This window comes from Dipteris shenzhenensis, chromosome 22 (assembly GCF_047967505.1).
Source record: "Dipteris shenzhenensis isolate YYH24624 ecotype China chromosome 22, Dip_SZ_1.0, whole genome shotgun sequence".
In the NCBI taxonomy this organism is placed as follows: domain Eukaryota; kingdom Viridiplantae; phylum Streptophyta; class Polypodiopsida; order Gleicheniales; family Dipteridaceae; genus Dipteris; species Dipteris shenzhenensis.
The window spans coordinates 5789594-5809800 of record NC_141617.1 but is presented as its reverse complement, the minus strand read 5'-3'; the positions used below and the strand labels follow the sequence as shown (position 1 = coordinate 5809800).

At 41.3% G+C, this 20207-nt stretch overlaps 1 protein-coding gene across 1 annotated transcript; it reads left to right on the top strand.

Moving 5' to 3' along the window:
* Positions 1-13845: 13845 nt before the first annotated feature.
* Positions 13846-15243, top strand: LOC147887654 (peroxidase 1-like). Its single transcript, XM_087393079.1, has 3 exons — positions 13846-14148; positions 14283-14471; positions 14662-15243. Exons 1-3 carry the CDS (start codon positions 13846-13848, stop codon positions 15241-15243), a joined length of 1074 nt encoding a protein of 357 aa, XP_087249205.1.
* Positions 15244-20207: the final 4964 nt, after the last annotated feature.

The following is a 20207-nucleotide window of genomic DNA, read 5'->3' as shown; positions in this document are numbered from 1 at the left end:
CATGACTAGAGGAGGGAGTATGAATAGTAGTGGCAGTAGAGGCATCTAACTTCACAATGTCTACTAATAAATTTCACACAACAAAGAATCTCCAAATAGAATGTGTGGTAGATGAAATAGAACTCTGCAAACCTACTTTGAATCATAGTCAATTTCTTGAAGGAGACCTTCCTTCAATGTGAGAGCATCTAGAGTTGAGAAGCATGCTCTAATATCACATTGGAAATGAGGGATAGAATCACTCTAGCCTCACAACCTGTGTAGAATAGGAACACATTGCCCATGCATGTCATATTCCAGCATGGATTATGTGTACATATTGCACTACATTTGTATTATAGTTATTTGTGCACATAGCATATGGTTTGGACCATAGGGTGGGAGGATTACATCCCCTCCACATCCTATTGGTTGCAATCCATTCAGCCTCTCAGTGTATGCCACATGGCATAGGGGTAAGCCTCTTCTATCTATATATTGAAAGCACGGTGGGAGTAATCCCCATTCCTCTAGCCCTATTGAGAGCATCGTGGGAGAAGTCCTCATTCCTCTAGCCCTAGTTTGGAACCCACTCATGTGTGTTCTCCTTAAGTATTTGTCTCCTTCTTATGAATCCCCATTCCTTTAGCCCTAGTTTGGAATCAACTCATGTGTTTCTCCTTGAGTTCTTGTCTCCTTCTTATGAGTCTTGTTGTGTGCATGTTCCTTTGAGAGTGAGAGGCTTGAAGTTGCTTGTGTGCATCAAGACTTGGTCAAGGATCCTCATACGATATAATACACTCTTGGGTGTAGTTTAGAGTGGACGATTGTCTTGTGTGATCACTTGAGTGGCATTCCTTTCTCCTCATCTTAGAGGTTCTTCATGTGTAGTGGATGGCATAGCTCAATTTCACTCTTTTTGGAGACTTGATTTACCCCATACCATGCTTACTTTCATGACTAGAGCTTGTATGGTGAGGTTGGGATCACCCCATGGATGATGCCCATGCCTTGTGTTCTTAGAGTGGGAAACGATGTGCTAAAATTGTGTTTGTGTGTGTGTGTGTGTGTGTGTGTGTGTGTGTGGACATCGCTCGCTTGATCGACTGCCTCGTCTAGTTCCTCCACTTTTTCCCCTCTCCTTTTCTCACATTCTTCTCCCCCCATATTTTCACTCAATGTTTACCTCTTAACCCCCCTTGAGTTTTATTCCACTCTTTCCCTTTTTGCCCCCCTCCTTTTCACTTCCCACCACTCCCCTTTCCTTTATTTTGTCTTCTTTTTTATTTGTGCTCCCACACTTCATCTTGTACACCATTGGCACTTTCCTTCAGTATTGGATTTGTTGGGATACTCACAAAATCCAATCATGTACATCTTTAAGCATATCAAGCATGGACATAGAAGATATCATTCACATTCCACCTCCACTCATTGATGTATGCATTCGCATTCCACCTCCATCATGGGATAATGGCATCTTTAGTTACATGATTTTCCTTTGTAGCTACGATGATTTTTGGGAGTCTATACCATTTCTAGAGCATGCCTGGCATGAGGTTGGTGATACACTATAGGGACCTTGGAATTCACATCATGATTGCATTTTTTGACAATCCTTAATTGTGATGGAATCTCTAGGTTTGCCTCATTTCCTACCATGACTACAAGATCATCTTGACTTTTTTAATCTTGAGCTTCAGTGGGATATCATGCAATATGAAAATTATTTTGTTCCACCCACCAGAGAGGTCCACCAGGGTTTACCCTCACCATCGAGCACCCCTCCTATCCATCATGATGCTCCATTGAGTGACACACCACCTTCATCAATGAGCACCCCTTTCATTACATGACCTTGTAACTTCATATTGCTCCATCTTTTGAGGAAGAGTCTCTTTGCATGACCGTGGATACTTGATTGACACATTTTTGAGATGTTATCTCTAATATCCCCACTTCCAAGCCTTGTATTTTTTTATTTCTCATCGATAGCCATTATTTGAGCACCCACTTTTAGCATCTATATGTGGGATTTAGGCATGCACCCTAGAGGTTCATTTTTAGATGATTTTTCAATGTTTGGAAACAGGCATGGACACTTTGATCAATTAAAACTATGCTTTGAAAAATGCAGGTTGGCTAGGCTCAGCCTTCACCCTACAAAATGTGCATTTGCTATCAAAAGAGGAGTCCTACTAGGACATATCATATCAGACGAGGGGATAGAAATTGAACCTAAGAAAGTCTGTGTCATTCAAAAGGCAAATCCACCAAAGAATGTGAAACAATTACAAAGGTAAATCCACCAAAGAATGTGAAACGGCATTGTAAATTTTTGAGATACTTGGATGAGATATGCTATCCACTTACAAAGCTAACTAGATAATGAGAGCCATATGTATGGGGAAAAGAACAAGATGAAGCTTTCAATATCCTTAAAAAGATGTTGGTCATAGCACCCATCTTGCAACCACCTAATTGGGGTTTACCATTTGAGGTCTTTGTGGATGCATCAAACATAGCTGTTGATGCAAAAAAAAAAAAGACAAATGGTTGAGACTGAGAGTGCTCTCAACGGAAGTAAGAAAGGAAGAGGGAAAGAGAGAAACAGAGAGCCACACAAGTTTTGGTAGGTGCAGAACCACCCTAATCTTCTTTTTCATTCATTTATATATGTGTTTGAGTATTGTACATAACCGGGGTAAAGGCACAGTGACCTTTAACCCCCACAACCTCCCACTTAAAGGACAATGTGCCTTTAAGGGAGAACAACCAGTGAGCATACTATCCAATGCCCATCAATACACACGACAATACTCAAACCGCTGACTAGGTAGACTCTTCGTTAGCATCTCTGTAGGGTTATCATCTGTATGAACCTTGACAAGCTATATGCTCTTGTCCTCAAGTACCTCCCTGATGAAATGGTACCCGACCTCAATGTGTTTGGTCTTTGCATGAAAGAACAGATTCCGTGCTAGCTGAATAGCACTCATGGAGTCACTATGTAATGTCGGTACACTTGTATGAATCCCCAAATCTCCCACTAGTCGATCAAGCCATATAGCCTCCTTGCAACCCTCTGTGGCTACAACATACTCAGCCTATGTGGTAAACAAAGCAATGCACTTCTGTGCATGAGACATCCAGGACACTGCACCACCTGCAAAGGTGAACATATAACCAGAAGTGGATCTCCTACTATCCACATGCCTTGCATAGTCTAAATCTGTGTACCCAAGTACACGCATGTCTCCTTTACCAAAGTAGATGCACATCTCCTTGGTACCCTTCATGTACCTCATGATGCACTTAGCTGCCTCCCAATGCCTCTTTCCTGGATTAGCCATATATCGGCTAGCAACTCCCACTGCAAATGCAATGTCTGGTCTAGTAGCTATCATAGCATACATAAGACTCCCAACTGCTGATGCATAAGGAACCTTGGCCATCATGGCCCTTTCCTCATCTGATTTGGGACTATCTGTATGACTCCATTTCACATATGGAGGCAAGAAAGTACTCACTGCCTTCCCCCCCTCCATATTGAAACGCTGCAATACTTTTGTAACATACTCCTTTTGTGAAAGCCAAAGGAGTTTCCTACTCCGATCATGCGTGATGCGCATACCAAGAATATGACCTGCAAGTCCCAAATCCTTCATATCAAAGGCCTCATGCAACTTGGCCTTTAAGGCATCTAGCTCATAAGTATTCTTGCTAGCCAATAGCATATCATCCACATATAGTTCCAAGATTATCAGGCTATTATCCTTAGCCCTTTTAGTGTAGAGGCAGTGATCAATTTCACTCCTTCTAAAACCTGGGACCGAATGAAAGCATCAAACTTCTGATACCATTCTCTAGGTGCTTGCTTAAGACCATAGAGACTCTTCTTCAGCTTGAAAACTAAATGCTCTTTGACCTTTTCTTCAAAGCCTTCTGGCTGCACCATGTAAATTTCCTCATGCAAATCCCCATGCAAGAAAGCTGTCTTGACATCCATCTACATAAGCTCCATATCCTCTGATGCCACTAGTCCAAGCATGCATCTAAGTGTGGTCATCTTCACAACGGAGAGAATATCTCATCAAATCCACACCCTTCTCTTTCTTGAACACTTTAGCGACCAAATGGGCCTTGTATTTAGGCACATCATCATCTATGACCTTCATTTTGTAGACCCATTTCCATGGCAATGCTTTCTTTCCATGTGGCAAAGAAACCAAGTCCCAAATCTTATTCTTCATAAGTGAACTCATCTCTGATTGCATAGCATACTCCCACTTGCATTGATCTTCACGCATCATAGCCTCTCTATAGCAAGAAGGCTCCCCGCAAACAATAAGCATCACATAGTATACTCCTGGAACAAACCTATCAGGCGGTCTAGACATTCTAGATGATCTTCTCAAGGGAATTTCAGCTTGCTGTCCTACCTGCATATCAGCCACATTTGGCTCATCATTTCCACGAATAGATGATCCATCATCTACCCTTGATTGTATACCTGTGGGAGTACTTGGTGGTACCATTTCTTGCACATTTGGTGCATGGATAGCTTGCTGTCTATCAACATATGCAGGTGGATTCACATCCTGAAAAGTGATTCTCCTCATTTCCACATCCCTCATGGGTGCCTTATACATCTTCTTCTCATTGAAGACTACATCATGGCTGCGTATGATCTTCTTTTCTTTTGGATCCCAGAGATGATAGCCCATCTCTCCACTTTCACCATAACCCAGAAAGATGCATTTCCTAGACTTAGGATATAGCTTCTTTTGAAGCTCTTTTAGCACATGTGCATATGCCTCACACCCAAATATACACAAATGAGAGTAAGAGGGCTTCTTGCCACTCCATGCCTCTTCAGGAATACCGCCATCCAAACTCTTACTAGGTGATTTATTGATCACATGATCTGCAGCCTTCATTGCCTCAGCCCAAAAACCACCAGAAAGACTTGCATTGGAAAGCATGCATTGCAACCTTTCTTGAATGGTACGATTCATCTTTTCTGCAACTGGATTTTGTTCTAGAGTACGAGGGGATGTGAGCTCCCTCTTAATCCCATGTATATCATAGAAATGTTGAAAGTCTGCTGAAAGTCATGAGAGAGATACTCTCCACCCTTGTCAGTCCATAGGCATTTAAGCGTTCTACCTGACTGATTCTCAACTAAGGCTAGCCATTTCTGAAATACTTGGAACACATCACTCTTCCGAGATATAGCATAAGCCCACACTTTCCTAGTTGCATCATCAATGAATGTCACATAGTATTCAGCCCTGCCTAATGACCGTCTAGGCATGGGACCACATATGTCTGAATGCACCAAATCAAGCTTTTCAAACTCTTTCTTTCCCCTTCTTTTATGGGCTGATTTAGTTTGCTTCCCATCAGTTCTCACAAAATTCAAAATCAGAGAAACTCAAATGTGGTACATAACCCAAATGGCATTAGAGTTTTATTCCATTCTGGCTCATGTGCCCTAACCTGCAATGCCACAAAGAAGTGCTTGGTTGCTCGGTTATTGCAACAACATGATCAAATACCCCTGATACATGTAAGGGATACAAAGTCCCACACTTGGCACCCCTGGCCAAAAGCATAGAGCCCTTTTGAATTTTCCAATTCTGAAAGCCAAAAGTGGTGTGAAAACCAGCACCATCTAGCTGACCCACTAAAATAAGACTCTTGGTCAACTTAGGCACGTGTCTCACATGTTTCAAAATAAATGCAGACCCATTTGTAAAAGAAAACTTTATGTCACCTACTCCCACTATGTCACATGCATAGTCATTTCCAAGATGCACACAACATGTCTTTCCACTGTCATAAGTGGAGAACCATTCCCTATGGGGAGTAACATGGAATGAAGCACCAGAATCCAAAATCCAATTCTGGGAATATGCATCATCTGAAGTGGTAAGAAACTCTACAGATAAACTAGACATGAAGAGAACATCATTATCACTATCATGTGTGACTGCATTGATCTCCTTGATCTTCACTTTTCCTTTGTCCTCCCTTGGACTCTCTTCCTTTTGATTTGCACCCCAATTTTCATTTTTTTTCTTATCCTTTTCCTCTCTTTTCAGCTTGTAGCAATCCTTTTTCATATGGCCCTTCTTGCCACAATGGTAACACTCAATGTTCCATGTTTTGGATTTGCTAATGGTAACACTCAATGTTCCGTGTTTTGGATTTGCTACGAGACTTCCCTCTTTTTTGGGACTTCCCCCTGAACTGTGATCTATCCCTTTGCACATTTAAGGCTGCAACCTACTTGTTGCCATCCATAGACTTCCGTCTAGTCTCCTCGGCCAACAAGCTACCCATAACATCATCAAATTTCAGTAATCCACCAGGTGCAGAGTTACTGACAGCTATACGGAAGGTATCCCATGAGGATGGCAATGAACATAAGAGAAATATTGCCTTAGTCTCCGCATCAAATTTCATCTTTTGAGCCTGAAGCTGGCTGAAAATATGCATCATCTGAAGTGGTAAGCAACTCTATAGATAAACTAGACGTGAAGAGAACATCATTATCACTATCATGTGTGACTGCATTGATCTCCTTGATCTTCACTTTTTCTTTGTCCTCCCTTGGACTCTCTTCCTTTTGATTTGCACCCCAATTTTCATTCTTTTTCTTATCCTTTTGCCCTCTTTTCAGCTTGTAGCAATCATCTGAAGTAATAAGCAACTCTCCAAATAAACTAGACATGAAGAGAACATCATTATCACTATCATAAAGATAAACAATCTTGGGAATATGCATCATCTGAAGTGGTAAGCAACTCTACAGATAAACTAGACATGAAGAGAACATCATTATCACTATCATGTGTGACTGCATTGATCTCCTTGATCGTCACTTTTCCTTTGTCCTCCCTTGGACTCTCTTCCTTTTGATTTGCACCCCAATTTTCATTCTTTTTCTTATCCTTTTGCTCTCTTTTCAGCTTGTAGCAATCCTTTTTCATATGGCCCTTCTTGCCACAATGGTAACACTCAATGTTCCGTGTTTTGGATTTGCTACGAGACTTCCCTCTTTTTTGGGACTTCCCCCTGAACTGTGATCTGCCCCTTTGCACATTTAAGGCTGCAACCTACTTGTTGCCATCCATAGACTTCCGTCTAGTCTCCTCGGCCAACAAGCTACCCATAACATCATCAAATTTCAGTAATCCACCAGGTGCAGAGTTACTGACAGCTGTACGGAAGGTATCCCATGAGGATGGCAATGAACATAAGAGAAAGATTGCCTTAGTCTCCGCATCAAATTTCATCTTTTGAGCCTGAAGCTGGCTGAAAATATGCATCATCTGAAGTGGACCCCCACACAGACTAGTGTACTATGCAAGTAGGATCCTCACAAAGTATGGAAGGAACTATGTTGTCACTAGGAGAGAAGCACTTGGGATGGTATATGCATTGCATAAATTCAGACACTATCTCCTGGGCAACAAGATTAATTTTTATGTGGACCACCAAGCACTGATATATTTGGTTAATAAACCACGTACAACTCACAGACATAATTGCTAGATGGATGCTCCTACTACAAGAATTTGTCAACTATACAATTGTTCATAGACCTAGAAAATAGCAAGCTATTGTAGATTATCTCAACAGACTGGCATCAGGAGAAGCTGTAATAGGGATTCTAGATGACTTGCTGATGTTGGAATATTTATGATCTGAATAGAAGATCCTCTAGACTGGTATGACAAAATTATATTCTTTCTCACTAAATCCTTGACCAGAGATTAGAGAAAGAAGCTTGTCAAGTGCTTTTTCTACAGAGCAAGCCCTTCCTGGTGATTGCTAGAGTTCTCTATAGGAGAGGAATAGACCAAGTCATCAGAAGATGTGAGTAAAGTCATGAGCAAAGAGCTATTCTGCAGAGGCTCATGGAGGATCAACAGGATGACACTTTTTAGGTGAGATCTCAAGACCTAGAAAAATATTGCAAGCAGGCCTATGGTGGGCCATAGTCCTAAAAGATGCTCATACTATGCAAAATCTTATCTACCATGCCAAAGAGATGATAGGCCACTGAATGATGACAAAATGCCACATCAGCCCATCCTAGCATTGGGACCTTTTCAAAAGTGGGGGCTGGACTTTGTAGGACCTATCAAACTAGTAGCAAAGTACACAAGTAATCAATACATACTTGGTGCAATTGATTATTGCACAAAATGGGTGGAATTAGTAGCCCTCAAGACAACAAAGCTAGAACTGTTGCATATTTCTTATATCATGATATCATTACAAGATTTGGTGTACCTATCGAGACAACAAAGCTAGAATTGTTGCATATTTCCTATATCATAATATCGTTACAAGATTTGGTGTACCTATTGAGATAGTATGAGACAGAGGAATACACTTCGTCAACAAAACAATTAGGAAAATGACAAAGCTGCAATGATGCTACACAAAAGTTCAACGTACTACCCTCAGGGAAATGGTCAAGCTGAAAGTACCAAAAAAATAACCTTTTGCTATCAAGCGACCGTTATTTTTCATATCCTCAACAAAGCATCCATGAGGATTAAATCTGACTTGCAAGCCCTGCTCAACCATTTGACCAACAGAAACCAGGTTCTTGGTGATGTTCGGGACATGAAATACATCAGACAGGTATTTCTTTTTCCCATCCTACATAGACAAAGGAATTTTACCAATCTGCACAATAGGATGTGCAGTATCATCACCAGTCTCCACAAATCCTAGTTTTTCCATTTTCCTTGCATCTTGCATCCATTTTGCATGGCTTGTCATGTGGTTTGATGCACTTGAGTCAACATACCGCACATCATTTCGTTCTTCTGCACTTGTCACAGAATTGGTCATGTGCTGCACCATAAATAGATGCTCATTTCTGTCATCACCCTGTCTGCTAGAAGATGCATAATTTCCTTGCTACAATTTTCCATTCATAATGTCATTCTGGTTTTTGTAGCAGTCTTTAGCCATATGACCCATTTTACCACATTAGTAGCATTCAAAATTGCTGTTTGCATTTTGGCCTCTTTGGCTCCCCCTGCCTCTAGAGTTACCATGTCCTCCATAGGACTGGTTTTCTTTAGTTTGCTGCATATTTTGATTTCTAGCATGGCCTCCAGATCCGGCTCCTCTACCTTTGCCTCTACCTCTTCCAATATTTGAGTAGAAGATAGTTTCTTTTGAAGTTCTGCCTGAAGAAGATGCACCCCCATTTCTCTGCTCTTCAGAAATTAGAAGAGCAAACAACTCCTCAAAATCAAGAAATTTTTCACGGACTACAATGGATGTCCGGAACTGTGCATAATCCTTTCCTAGACCATTCAAGGTCACAGAAACTAGATCATCATCTTCCACTGGCGACCCAATGGAAGCAAGTGCATCAGCAATTTTCTTCACCTTCATGTGGTAGTCATTGATGCTCATATTTTCTCTCTGCACATTATGCAACTCCTGCTTGAGCTGCATTTTCCTGGCTTGAGTATTTGTGCTGTACATTTTTGCTAAGGTATCCCATGCCTCCTTTGGCATACTTGCATCCTGAATATGCACAATCATAGAATCCGAAATACTGATAGAAAGCCAGTACATAACTTTTTTGGCTCTCTCATGCCATCCTTTAAATGCCTGCATTTCCTATTGATTGGGAACATTAGGAAGAACTGGTTCCTCTTCATTTCCTGTAATGAACTCCCAATAGCCTTTTCCCATAAGGAAATTCGTCATTCTAAACTTCCATGCCTGGAAGTTGTTCTTGTCAAGCTTTTCAGTGACAATCTGTGAAAGAGAATCAGATGCCATTACAGAACACTGCAAAATATTCTGTCACTGCAAAAAACACAGCTTTTGCCTCACACGAGCAGATCTGCAAAACTGACGAAAGTGATATTTGACCACACAATCACTTCCTAGTGACGATTTTGCATCAACAGGCAACAAGGATGATTCTGCAACTCCCAATATCTCTATGCATAGGCATTCGATGCAATTTTCACAGCAACTTTTCATGGACCAGCAGAGCAGTGGTCGCACAGCAAAAACGGGGCCTTTTTCTGAGTGCCTACGAAGAACTTCCCCCTTCAAAACGGGCCCCGAAATGGACTCGAATCAAAAAATTAAAGTTACCGAGGGCATATACTACTGAAATGGCCTCCCGTAGCATATACTGCCCTCTCACCACACCGCAAAGGGCGTCTCAATCTGAAACAGTGCACTCTTGCACTTCCGGCTGTGCTACCTGCAGAGATTTGCTCCCAAACTCGAAAAAGGAGAGCAACACTGGACCTCTTACCAGGACACCGCGAACTTGGTTTGCTTTCTTGAGCTCCTTACCACAAACAAGGCTCTGATACCATGTGAAGATAGTGGGAGAGAGGGAAGGAGTCTCACTTGTAGCTTTCTCACATACACAATGGGGGAATACACACAAAGGTGGAGGCTGAAAACAGTTTTCCTCTTCTTAGTTGTGAAAGCCAAAAGAACTTTGGTATAGAGAAATAGAAGAACCCTATATGTGGGTCTCAAACCAAACTCAACTAACTAAGGTGGCATACTAACTGAGCCACAAACTAGAGTAGATAAGGATAGCTGTCATCTAGCTATTATTCGTGGGCGGTGTACCAACCGCATCTGTAGCTAACAAGTCGGTGACATAAATGCACAACGGTCACCCTGGCATATCACGAGTGGAGCTCCATATCTCAACAAAGTGACATAATTGTAATGTTTAACAAAAAGCTAGGCAAGAGGCTTGGAAAGTTTAAGCTGAGATATGATGAATCTTTTAGTGTTATGGAAGTTTTTGATCAAGGAACATTCAGCCTAGCTGATCTTCATGGCAATGTTTTTGACAAGCCTATCAATGGATTTTGGCTCAAACCATATGTGCGACCTGATCCATCGGAGACAAAGATTAATGCTCACAATCTGATCGCAATACAACACCTAGTAATTACAAGGAGGTAGACAATAGTTTGGCTTTCCATAAATAGCCTAGAGTCATCAAAAGCACATTCTGCCAACAAGTACAATAAAAAGGGCAAAATTTGACTACACTTCGCCCAAAATTGACCAAGATCGACTCCACAAGGCATAAAAAGAAACTTAGGCTTTCTGACATTGGCCTGACTTGCAACGGCACTATTGAGAGCCCAATTGCACATCTGACACTGATTTGACCAATAAAGATAGCTAAGGATCTGACCACACTCTACCAAACATATATTTTATTACCTCCCACAGCTCCGACCATGAGCACAAAGGAGCATCCATCATCAGGCCAAAATCTGGATGTACGGGATCACATCAAGCTTGCCATCGATAAGCTCTCTTGCGCATTCCAGGCACAAACATCAAACATTCCATTGGATCTAGACTTATCATGCATAGTGATCATCCACTTTCATCGAGCTTCATTGGATGCGTGTAATGCTCACAAGTGCCAACCTTCGATTACAAGAAAATGCACACTTCAACCCAGTTCACACTATGTGATCAGCAGTCCTCACCATTAGCATACTCAAGCTCCAAAGATTCCTTCTCCATCTATATGACCCTGAAATGCTCTTGTATAGATGTGTTGCTAATTAATGTCAATTGCAAGTTTGCTGATGCATGGGCGAGAGCAAGCAAACTGCTTCCATTTTAGGGTGAATCTAGATACCAATACCAACAACTATCAATGTTTTAAGACCACCATGTAGTAGTCCCACAAGTTTGGATTCTAAATTTTCAATCCATTTTGGTTTTTAACTAGGGATGTTTTTATCGAAGCTATACTTATATACTAATATAAAATCTTGGTGAAAGTTTATCGAGCTAGTTTTTTTAGTTTCACAATATCTATAGAACATATTACAATTTTATCTATTTTCTTTTGAATTTTAAAGAAAAAGTTGTAAATCCTAGGCGAAACTTTAAATTTTTTCTCATTAAAGTTTCAAATCTTGGTAAATTTTTCAAAAGTTTATTTTTATTAGGGCATACATACTTTCAACACCAATATAAAAGTTTCGCTTCTTAACTAAACTAATTGGAAAAAATCATCCATGTTTTCAATAAATCAAAAAAACATTATGGAGCGTGCCCTCAAATGGGTATGCATCACTTTAGCACAACATTGGAGGCCCGTTAACCCATGCCTAACATTCTCATTTAGGTGTGTTGGGTTGAGGAGAAGCTCATGTAGTGTACTTTTGAATGATTACTTGGTTCCATGTATGTATAGAATAAAATTTTGATGTTTTTGAATAAATTTCTATATCCTATATAGTCTTCAAGATGCATGCTTCACATGCAACATAGCACTTGTAATGCTTTAACGATCTCGTTCCAATCCTTATTCCATAATTTTTTGCTCTTATGTTCAAGTTTGGAATGTGTACTACAACTTGAAGACAAAATTTATCGAATTCCGTTGAGCAATGCATAAGTTATGGGTCATGTAAGAAACCTATATACAGAAAAGTCCTTGAACCTCACTAAAAATGGCTACACCCAAGCAAACAATGACCTAGGAAAATTATGGCACAAGTGACAATGCCCATGAGAAAATTGGGAACAATGGATGGGAGAGCCTTTGACATTGAGAGACCCAAATTGTTAGAGGTTGGAGTGTAGATGCACCAAGGAATAGAAAGTTGAAACTGAGAACGAATCGGCCATAGAACTCCATCGTGCCCATTCAATCGATCTTGAATAAATACATGTGCATCATCAATCATTTTTGCATTTTTTCACCTTTGATCTATCCATCTGTCGTTCAAGGGACCTCCCTTTTCACATTATCGTGCTCCTCCTACATGTCATGTGTGCTTCCTCGCTTCTTTTCTTCTATCTTGAGAGACTTCATGCTTGCTTCTTAGCTTGTTTCCTAATGTTAGCAGCCTGCTTCTGTGCTCCTCCTGTGTATGTGCAAGTCCTCTTGCTCGGAAGGCAAAGTTGACATGCATGAGACATACTTTTCTAGACTTCAATGTCCACCTAGATTCACTAAAAAATTGAAATCGCACGTCACACAATTGAAGAACTTTGTGACAGTGAAGCACCGTACTGAATTACCGGTTGGTTCACCTCACACAGAATATTAGTATGTCATCTTCAAAGAACACAAGAACAAGAAGGGAAATCAAGCACCCAAAAGAAGAACTCAAGGGGAAGGAGAGCACGGCTAGCATACAGTCAGGGAGGAGTTGGAAAGAGAAGAAGAGACAACAGCGGATTCCTTTTATCCATATAGAGGTACTTAAGACAGCCTAGCAAAAGAGCATGAGCACCACGAGAAGAGGAGTAAGAGGCAAATCTCACAGAGAATACTTAATGCCCTTCCATTACACATTTGACAAACACATAGTGCTTTAGTAGTTTAGTTTCCAAGAGCATACGAAAGAGAACCAATGCATACAAAGATTGTGCTTAAAAAATCAACTAGAATGCTTAAGTATATAATTGTAAGTAGCTAATAATAGGCGAATTGATCTAAGAGCTTAGAATGTGCCACATGGCTGCGCTGGCCAAGTAAAAAAGAAAAGTAAGTTCCTAAAACACAAACCCTTCAATATGGCTAACTTTGAGGGAGGCCAAAAATGTGGTGTGTGAAAACTAAGTAGGACACGCAAGGGCAATGCGAATGAAGAAGGACGTGCATGAGGGAACGTGCTTGCATTTCTGTCTCGGTGGCCAGCTCGTTTCGTTCTGGCTCGCCACCACGTTCGCTCCACCGTCTATATTATCTGCATGGATCTGCATCTCCCATTCTACGACATTCTCCATCACCTCCAATTGTTTGAATTTGTTCTCGTTGCCCATCACTTTGACGCCTGCAGCTGTCCACCCATTCTCATGGGACACCCTACCTCCCCATGCACGCATCCTGCCTCACCTCTACGCCTCCTTGTGCTCCTCCTTGCTTTTGGTTTCGTGGCTGGCGATGGCTACGGCCTTGTTGCTGCAGCAGCACATCAACGTAGAGCCCTCTCTCATCATCCCCGTGACCCTTTCTATCCACTCAAGTTCGGCTTCTATCGCTATCAGTGCCCTCAGGCGGAAGTTGTCGTCAGGCTTGTAACTGAACGATACATCGAGGCCGACGAGACTTTGGCCGCTTCGCTCTTGAGGATTCACTTCCACGATTGCTTCGTTGAGGTAGGGGATTGATCATTGCAAACACCTTGCATTCTAATTGCTCAGTCCTATTCCCTTAATCCCATGGCGCTCTGCGTAGAATGGTCACGATATCGTTTCCAGCGAAATCACAGACTCCCGTTTTTGAAATGTAGGGGTGTGACGGGTCTATACTCCTGAACTCTACCAACGGTCAGCCAGCGGAGAAGGATGCCCTTCCAAACCTTACTTTAAGAGGATTCTTCGTATTCGAAGAGGCCAAATCTATTTTAGAAGAGCAATGTCCTGGCGTAGTCTCATGCGCGGATATAGTCGCCATGGTTGCTCGGGATTCTGTAAATCTGGTAAGCAGCTGCTCCAAAATGTGCATCTTCGCGCTTAGGCATCCATGTACCTCCAGAAAAAAAGCTGCATCGGCTTCATGCTGAACTGCACGAGAACGATCAGGTCTTTTAAGCAATATATTGAAGGTAGATGCACGATTTCCAGCGTCCTGATTCCTAGCTCGCTGAAAAACCATGTTTATGTAAACAGATGGGTGGCCCTTACTACGCTGTTCCCACAGGCCGACGAGATGGCACGACATCCCTCTTGAAGAATGCACTTCTCAACTTGCCGCCCCCAAGTTTCAACATTGCCCAGCTGAAATCGTTGTTCCTGAGTAAGGGTCTTTCTGAGGAGGACCTTGTGGTCCTTTCGGGTGCGCACACTATTGGAACCGCGGCGTGCTTCAACTTTGTTAATCGCCTTTACAATTTCACTGGAAAAGGCGACGCTGATCCATCTCTGGACCCCGTGTATGCTGTCCAGCTGAGACAGATATGCAAGCCAGGAGATTTTCTGACCAGAGTTCCTATGGACAGAGGCAGCGACCTGACATTCGACTCCCACTACTTCTTAGGGGTTCAACAGCACAGGGGTCTGTTCTCATCGGATGCAGCTCTTCTCGATGATCCGTTTACCCGAGTAGTTGTGCAATCAGAGACTAGGGGAGGATGGGGAGGAAGGTTTCCTTTCTTCAATCAGTTTCCGAAGTCGATACGAGCAATGGGCAAGATCGGAGTTCTAACAGGGAAGCAGGGCCAAATTCGTAAAGTTTGCGCGCTTCGCAACTGATCGATCAACACTCCTCGTACAGCTCAATGATAATGCCATGAATCGATGGCTGTGATAACACCATTTACAATGTTTTCCACACGATGAATAAATCTATGTGCACGTCTATAGTTTCAGAACGTCCTTCATAGGCGTAATGGCCACTTTTTAAAATCTATTGCCTCAGCTCGTGTTTCAAATCTAACTGCAACTAGAGTGGATGGCTTAGAATTTCAAATACACAGCCTACGTTCATCTCTTGCAATGATGGTGTTTACGGAGTGCCACACTCTTGGGCATGGGTGTGTGCCTAAAGATCATGATGGACGGACAAGATTGCATGCCCACGTTTAGATCACGGCCCGGTGTAGTTTGCAAATACCCAATTGAGTCTCAGTGCATTTATTCACTGATTGTTAATAGCCTTTTTGTGATCATGAAGCAAGTAACTACTAACTCAAAATTCAACCTAAATCTTACCATTTTATCTTTTTTTTTTAAGTACAAATAAACCATGGACATGAGACATGACACAAGTGTTGAACCCATCAAATGAAGGGGTCCGACAAAGCAAAACATCAAATGATGTGAATGCAAAGCGAGGCGATTCATTCACCAATATACGAATTGTCTAGATCAAGCAGCCGAAAGGTGGCATACCAAATGAAATATACACACCACATATATCGGCAAAAGTCCAACCCAAGTCTCAAGGGAATTTCCACAGTAGTTTAAGAACGGTAGCAAAGGCAAGATACCTAGCATGAATTTGAGCCAAGCATCAAGGGCGAGGAGTATTTAAGGAAGAGGAGTTCACTATAAGAGAATAGTTTCAATCTCATTTCAAATCCACGAGTTCCATTGTTCAAGTTGTAATAGTTGTAATTTCAAGTCTGAGACCTAAGTTATGCGTTTATGGTGTGTTAAGGATAGGCATCAGATACTTAGCTCATACTTAGTTGCAAATGATTAGAGATTGCCAGCCTATGGAAGGTCCAGTTTTGCATATGGCAACTTCCATGTCTATTGAAAAATGAATACATTATTTACATTTCTTCTAAGGAGAATTAATTGATACTCATCATCTCAAAGGCATGTACCATCCTCGGGGGGGGTCACTATTTATAAACCCTCTATATCACGTGCGTTCAAGGCCTATATTTAAAGTCCCTTATCTGTAAAAAATTTCATTAAAAAAATGTACCCCTTTTCTATACAAATCTGTAATTTTTTTCCAAAACTATTTTAAATAGTCCCTTATGTATATTTATTTCTGTAAATTTTAGAAATTAAAAAAATCCTTCTGTTGAACTCACGTGATATTGTTACATATGATGAGTGACCCCCCCGAGGTACCATCTTGTTTCCAAGTACATGGTTCATATTTATCTTGATTCGTTTTCCTATTAGCCAATTTAGCAATACTAAGATAGCAAGTCTAACTTATTGCAACATCTAGTACACATTAAAGATGATAGACAAAGTCACAAGAAACTTACTAGATCATACACTCATGTGAACATGTGTGGTCCATCAATGCTCTGGTCAGAGAAGCTACCTAGGCAATGGAATTAAAAAACATAATGCTCCAATTTGGAGCTGTGTTTTGCACTTTGAATGCCAACACCATCATATCATCTGCTCATGGCCTAAAGCTATAACAGTTACACTTCCCTGTAATACATAAGGGATATCTGCTATAACTAGCTTTGGATGTAATGAAAGATAACAATGAGATGCAAGTACAGAATAGAAAATTGGAGAGAATGAAAATTCCGGTATACCAAAGCTTGTAGCATAACTAATGGCTATTGTTGTCCACTAAGGCAATATCAAGAGAGACCTCAGATGGTAATATAGATAAATACTAAATGAAGGACTATGAGAACTCAAGATTGGATTATCGAGCAAGACAAGAGCGAAAACTATTATACAATGAGCCATGTAGGTTAATCATAGTAGCTTAATATAGATCCTTTAGAAGTCAAATTGTTGAGTTGACTATAGGCCTTCTACAAGTCATGCCATTGGACCAAGGGCCTCTGAAGCACCCTCAGACCCCACTATGGAGCTACCACGCCCGCAAACCCCTTGCTACATTGAGAGGAGAATGCCCCCCCAAAACCCCCCTTGAGGATGTATTAATTAAGTGTTATCCCATTCAACAAAATGATCAAGTCCACACACAGGTTGTCTTATCGCTATTTGGTCTATAAATTGAAGCCCCTTCCAATGTCTAAACTCTGGTTCTCTTTTAATAGTCATTGAGCATGTTAACAAATCTGGCCTATCCAAACCCTACGGGTTTTGAGCCACAAATGGCTCTATTTTAAAGTTATCATAGGGATCGCCCAAATAGGCAAGGATAACACAAGAGCCATTTGGATTCCATATATGGAAAACACAAGATCCATTTGGAGACAAAGGAGGGTTGAGAGAATTAGCATATCCCTTGGCGCCAGATGAGCCCAAGTGGTTGCAACAAGAGAGAGAGTGTGATACAAGGAATAGGATTGGAACTCCCTTCGAAATGTGACTAGTACAAAAGACCAAATGTTTGACTTTGGTTTTCATTGTGTACTTTCAAGGAATGGAATAGAAGCACTTTTTCTCTCATTCTCTTGGATTGAGTTTCCTTGTTCTTCCTTATGATTTGTCTCTCCGTTGCTCCCATCTCCCTCCCTAATGCTCTCTTCTCCCTTATCTCCCCCTCTCCCCTCTCTTCCCTTTCCTCGTGGAATCAGTACTTGTACATGATTCGGTAACTGCTTGGGTGACACAAGCTAGAATGCTTAAGTATTTTTTGTCGAGCCTCAGGTTCCAAGACTAATCACAAAAAAGCATGAATTTTTGGCACTAGGAGTGCACCTCCATAGATTCTATTAGATAAAGGATGCAACGTTATAAAGGAGGGAGAAGAATCCAGGCTGCTTAGAATTCCTATGGAGTTCATATGCTCAATGAAGGACAGATGGGACTAGGTAACTGATAGAGTTAGAGACAAAATCACAAATTGGCAAGGTCTATAACCAACGCTATTTAGAAGGAAATTTATTTTGAACCACTATATCTACCCATCTATTATTTACTTTATCTCCTATTGGGTGCCTACAACAAAGAGTCTAGCTCAACTGAATAGTCCTTTTTTGTCTTTTCTCTGGGGAGGGAAAAGGGGCAACACAAAATAGCCAAGTTCAGCAGATGGCAATTTTGCACATTACCAAAATTGGCAAGAGGATTGGGAATAGTGGACATGGAAAAATCTTCGGATAGATTCATGGCCCAATGGATTCTGAAGGCAGTACAGGATGCTGACTCTACTTGCGAGGTTATTCTAATTCATAGAAATGTTGAAGGGTAAGGATTCTTAGATGCAGGCATTAGAATCAAATTCCTTTTGGTGTCACTCTATTTGGCAAGGAGCCATGTGTGGCTAAGGGATCAGAGTTGTGGAAGGGTATGTGGAAGGCATGGGAAGGGATGAGACCTTTCGTCACTTGGAAGGGATTTTCTCAAAATAGCGAAACCTTCTATAGCCAAAATTCAATTTGATTCCCAGTCATATGGTCGGAATCTCATATTCATTATGAGGCATTTAAAGTAGCACTGTGCTTAAAACTAGAAAGGTATTAGAATGTGGGGACGCTTGTGGGATTGGGCCTAGGGTAGGTAGATAAAGGAAGAGAATTTGAGAATCAGATATTGTCAATGACTTAACAGATTTGATATACTGCTCATCCAAGAAAGATAAAGCTTGTGGTTGAGAGACTCTCTACCTTGGATGGGAGGTTGCTTACTTCCTTCTCTAAAAGAATTTAGGTGGCTGGGATAGTCCTAGATTTTTCCTATCCCTATCCTGATCATAGAAGGATATGATAAGCTCATCATGCACCTCAATCAAAAATGGCACAAAAGAGATGCGAAAAAATATGGATGAAAAGATTTGAAAGGGTATGGGATAAAGAACTGCCAGAAAAACTATCTTGCCTTCTTTGGCTAATTCTTCATAAGGGTTTTGGACAACCAACTGGGTGAGAAGGATAGGCCTAGGGGATGACCTATCAAGCAATGCCACAAGCTGAAGAAGATATTCCTCACGTTTTCCTCAACTTCATCTCTTCCCCCCAACAAATCACCTTCAAATTGGAATGTTATCCGTAGCTTTGGAATATGGACCATCTGCCATCAAAGATTCTCTAAGGTGTTCAATGACGTTGATTTTGATATTAATAATTTATTTTTTAATTTATGGTTGATCACAAGAATGCGCGATAACTTCCAATAGCTTAGCCAACTCCAAGCTCAGATACAAGATTGTTGCAAAGAAGAAGACAAGCAAGTTACAGAACAAAGTTTGATGTTGCTCCAAATTCAAATTGTGGTGGATATCCTGGGAACATAGCTTCCACAGGGTACTCGAGAAGATGTCGTGCCCCCTATAAGTTTTGCTCCCCCCATTCTTGTTGATCCCCCTTGGTCCTCCTATCAGATCCTCTCCTCTTGTCAGCTCTACTCCGCCCTCTTGCACTGATGCCCCCCTATTGCCACTTCAACTTTGAGCACCCCACCATTCTCAACAGCTCCCCCCATCCCACTTTTTTAAGAAACCCATCTCCCACTTCGATATTTGAAGAATTATTTTTGGAATCCCTACAAAGGGTTGCGGGGACTACTCCATAGCCCAGAGACAATACCAAGAAGCGCAGAGGAAAAAACCAGTGCCCCTACCCTTGTGTGCCAAGAACAATTGTTATTAAAGTTATCACCCCTGTGGTCCCAAAAGAAGAGACACAAGATACTGATCATTGAGTTCTATTGTTGTTCTATTGATTTTGAAAGCCACTTCTCCTCTATTTTGCTATTCTCTAGGGGAGAAAACTTATCACGATGTATAAAGTATTTCTTAGCTTTTTAATATAAACCCTCATTTTTTGGGGGAAAAAAAGTTTCATGATTTTTCCGCATAGCACAATGAGTGCAGTAGA

Bases quoted from the DNA above. Each gene is read 5' to 3' on its own strand.
- LOC147887654 (XM_087393079.1), top strand. From the start codon at position 13,846: ATGGGACACCCTACCTCCCCATGCACGCATCCTGCCTCACCTCTACGC. The intron at 14,149-14,282 runs GTAGGGGATTGA...TTTGAAATGTAG, and splicing joins TCCACGATTGCTTCGTTGAG to GGGTGTGACGGGTCTATACT. The intron at 14,472-14,661 runs GTAAGCAGCTGC...TTATGTAAACAG, and splicing joins CTCGGGATTCTGTAAATCTG to ATGGGTGGCCCTTACTACGC.